Below are 3,763 nucleotides of genomic sequence, written 5' to 3' on the forward strand. Positions count from 1 at the left end.
CCCCCCCCAGGTCCGAGATGGGGGCAAAGTCCCCCAGCCCACAGGGGGGCGCCCTCAGGAGCCCCTCAGTCCGCCAGTCCCCCAGCCCACACGGGGGCGCTGCACGCAGCCGCTTCCCCCCACAATCCGCGCTTCTCCCCCAGTTCCCCTCGGTCCGCCGCCAGGCCCGGTGATGGGGGGGGGGGGGGGAGGCGGTTGGGTCCTTCTGTCCTTCGGCCGCCGCGCGGGCACTGGGGGTTCCGTCGGCCCTCAGTACGCCGGCACCTGGTGCTGGTGCTGCGGGAGGAGCTGGCAGCCGCTGTTGACGTGGCTGAGCACCTTCTGCTTGAGCTGGGCCACCTGCTCGCGGAGCAGGCTGGCGGTGGAGGCCAGTTCCGTGTTCTGGCTCTTGAGGCTCTTCACCTTCTCCTCCAGGCGGGAGATGCGCTCCAGTTTCCTCTTGCGGCACTTGGAGGCGGCGATGCGGTTCCTCAGCCGTTTCCGCTCCGCTTTGATGCGCTCCTGCGTGTCCATATCGATGGGGGACAGCGGAGGGCTCTCTCCGAAGCTCGGCACCTCGGGCACGATCTGCGGCTCGTCCTTCAGCGGCGGCGGGGGGGGAGGAGGCAGCCGGGGCGGCGGGGCCGCAAACGGGCCGGGCTCGGCGGCGTAGCTGACGGCGGGGTACGTACTGAGGTTGGCGTACACCGGCGGCTCCGGGGCCAGGCCGGCCGCGGGCAGCTCTCCTCCGCCGCCGCCGCCTCCGCCGCCTCCTCCCGCCGCCGCCGCCGCTCCCCCGTTGGGGCCGCCGCCACCGCCCAACTGGTTCTGCTTGTGCAAGTCCTCCAGCGCCTTCACGAAGCCCTCGGCGAACTCCTGCTCCTCCGAGGCGGCCGCTTTGGGGTAGAGGAACTGCCCGCTGGTCGGCGTGGTGGTCACCAGCCCGTTGGACTGGATGATGAGGCGCTCCAACTCGGGCGACGCCAGCTTCAGCAGCCCCAGCTCGGCGGAACCCAGCAGCCCCGCCGCCGCCTCTCCGCCCGCCGCGCCCGCCGCCGCCGCCGCCGCTCCCGGGGCCTTCAGCGCCGCCGCCACCTGCTCGGGCAGCGCTAGGCCGAGCGCGTCCTTCTTCATCATGCTGCCGCCGGGGAAGGGCAGGAGGAGCCCGCTGCTGCCGGAGGTCGGAGCGAAGCCGCCGCCGAGGCCGCTCAACACATCATCATGGTAGAAGGGTGTTTCCATCCTCCTCCCCCGCCCGGCTGCGGGGGAACGGGGCGGGGGGGAGCGCCGTGAAGGAGGGGGCGCGGGGCCGAGCGCGGCGCTGCCGGGGGGGAGGGGAGGGCGGGGGAGGCGGCGGTGCCACCGGCCGCAGCCCCGCTCCTCCGCGCGCACACACGCGTCTGCCGCCGCCGCGGCCCCCGCGCCGGTTTAAATACGGCGGCGCGGCGGCGGTGACCTCACCGCGCGGCGCTGCCATTGGCTGCACATGACGTCCTAGCTCGCCGCGATTTGCATAAGGGGCGCGGCTCCGCCCCCCCGGGGCGGGGGAAACGCGGTGGCGGGCGGCCACGCCCCCTCCTGGCTCCGCCGTCGCCACGGCGACCGCCGGGGAACGGCGCACAACAGCGCGAGGGCCGCCGGGCTGACGTCATGGCGGGGGAGGGGCCGCACGTGGGCCCCGCCGGGACTCACGGGCACAAAGGGAGGAGGGGCGGCGGGCCGCGGCCTTCCCTCCGTATGGGCGGTGGGTCGGGCCGCGCCGCAGAGTCCCCGCCGTGCGTCGTGCCCCGGTCTCCTCCCCCCCCCCGTACTCCCCCCTCCGAGGCGGCACGGCGGGGGTGCGGCGGCAGCGGCGGCCCCGCGCGTCACGGCTGAGCCCGCGGGCGGCTGAGGGGGCGGTGCGGCGTCAGCGCTGACGTCACCGCCCGCGTGCGGCGGAGAGCGCCCCCCCCCCCCCGCGGGGGGGCGGGGGGAAACGACCCGCCCCCCCCCCCCCCGCGCCTCCCCCATCGCCCATCGCGGTGCTGCGGCCCGGGGCGGGCGGGGAGCGAGGCCCCGGGGCCGGGCTGGGCCTTCCCAACCAACCCCATCATTACGGGCGCGGCCCGCACGGCCGGTTCGGGCCTTCCGGCCTCGGGGGGCCGCAGATGGGGCCGGGCGGTGCGCCGTGGGGGCCGTGAGCCGCAGCCCTGACCGCCCCACGTGTCCTCATCCCGGGTGCTGCTCATCAGGCCGCGGCGGAGCCAGGAGCCTCGCGAGGCTCAGCCTCATGTCCCAATTCCAGGCGCTCCCTGCTTGCAGCTTCCTTGTCCAGCCAGCACTTCACAAAGGCCGCAGCCCTGCGGTGTCCCCAGCCAACACAGCGGTGTCCCCTCGTGCTGTGTGCCTCCTTTCCCCCTGATGTCCCTGGGCTCTGTTAAGCTTTGCACACCCCGGCGAGGTCCTGAGCACCACCGCAAACGCCGGCCTCGCACCTCAGCACGCTGACCCCATTTCCCCAGAACGTTCCCTAAATCTCTTACATCTGGGCCTTGCTTGAAGTGCAGCCCCACTCAGTGCCAGCACACGAGAGCCCCGGTGCTGACCCGAAGGCTCCCACCTGCCCCAGGGCCGCCCTGAGTCACCGCTGTGGGCTGGGAGGGAAGAACCGGGCCGGGAAAACAGAACCACTGCCCTGAACCCCCATGGGGAGCACAGAGGGGCCGCGCTGCCCCCAGGGCCCAGAATGATCCAAAACAAGAGGAGAAAAAAAATAATAATAATAAAAAAGGAAAAACGAGGAGGAGGAGGAGGGTTTGACGTGTATTTTTAGTTGCTTAGCACAGCCCTGAAATATTTCAGCAGCCACTCCCTCCGCGTCGCAGGCGGCTGCGGTGTAACTATTCCTGTGCTGCTGCCTCCCCAGCCAGCGCAGCACTGTGAGTCACTGCGGGACACGGCCCCACCAAACGGCACGGCTGACAGCTGGGGACCAGGACGGGGCCGTGGGGTCACTGTGGTGGCCACGGTGCAGCCCCACGCTGAGCCTGGAGCTGTTTTTCCTCCTCCCGTGTCACCGCAGAGCGCTGGGGCTTCGTCCTCTTGGCAGTTGTGGGGCAGGAAGGGGTTTGGGGAGCACAGAAGGCCGCAGAGCTGCGAGGATGGCACAGGATGCTGCCTGCGCGCAGGGACCAGCGTGCCTGCAGAGGCGGCGAAACGCAGGGGGAAGAGCTGAGGGAGGGCTGCTAAGGGAGCGCTGAAGTGAAAGCAGAACAGCAGCAGAGCTTTGTGGAGCGGCAGGAGGCTGTGGACAACTCTGCCACGAGCCAGAGCCAAATTCCCATCGTTCGGGGTGCTTCATCACCTCAGCACTGCCCGTCACTCCAGGCGGCCCACTGCGTTTCCTCCTTCACGCGGGCAGCTGCAGCGTGCAGTTGGTGTGGCTGGAGGCAGGGACTAGAAGGGAGGGAAGGGAAAGTCTGACACAGGGCTGGGGCCGTGCTGCACTGAAATGCCACATCGGTGTTTACTCGGAGCGAGTTTCCAGCAGGGAGGACACGCGCAGCCCAGTCCCAGCGCTGGGCAGAAGGCAGCGCTCCCAGAAAGGGACCCAGCTGGGGGAACAGCAGCACTGCAGCCCGATCCCTTGGTGCTGACAGCAGGGCTGAGCACAGAGCACTGAGCGCAGCGGGGCTCTGCACTGAGCAGCCGGCACAGGAAGGAAAGCGTCGGCAGCAGGTTGGCGATTTATTGCTGCCTGCTGCTCTGCTCAAGTCTTATAAACGTTAAAGAAAATAAGTGCAGA

General features: G+C 70.4%; 1 protein-coding gene across 1 annotated transcript; it reads right to left on the reverse strand.

Annotated features, from left to right (window-relative positions):
• Positions 1-6: 6 nt before the first annotated feature.
• Positions 7-1,294, reverse strand: LOC122191358 (transcription factor jun-D). Its single transcript, XM_042891615.1, has one exon. The coding sequence runs from the start codon at positions 1,219-1,221 to the stop codon at positions 250-252; it is 972 nt and encodes a 323-aa protein (XP_042747549.1). The 5' UTR covers positions 1,222-1,294; the 3' UTR covers positions 7-249.
• Positions 1,295-3,763: the final 2,469 nt, after the last annotated feature.

The sequence above is a fragment of the Lagopus leucura genome, unplaced genomic scaffold (assembly GCF_019238085.1).
Source record: "Lagopus leucura isolate 7727_CA_CO unplaced genomic scaffold, USGS_WTPT01 59946-1_obj-0_obj, whole genome shotgun sequence".
NCBI lineage: Eukaryota > Metazoa > Chordata > Aves > Galliformes > Phasianidae > Lagopus > Lagopus leucura.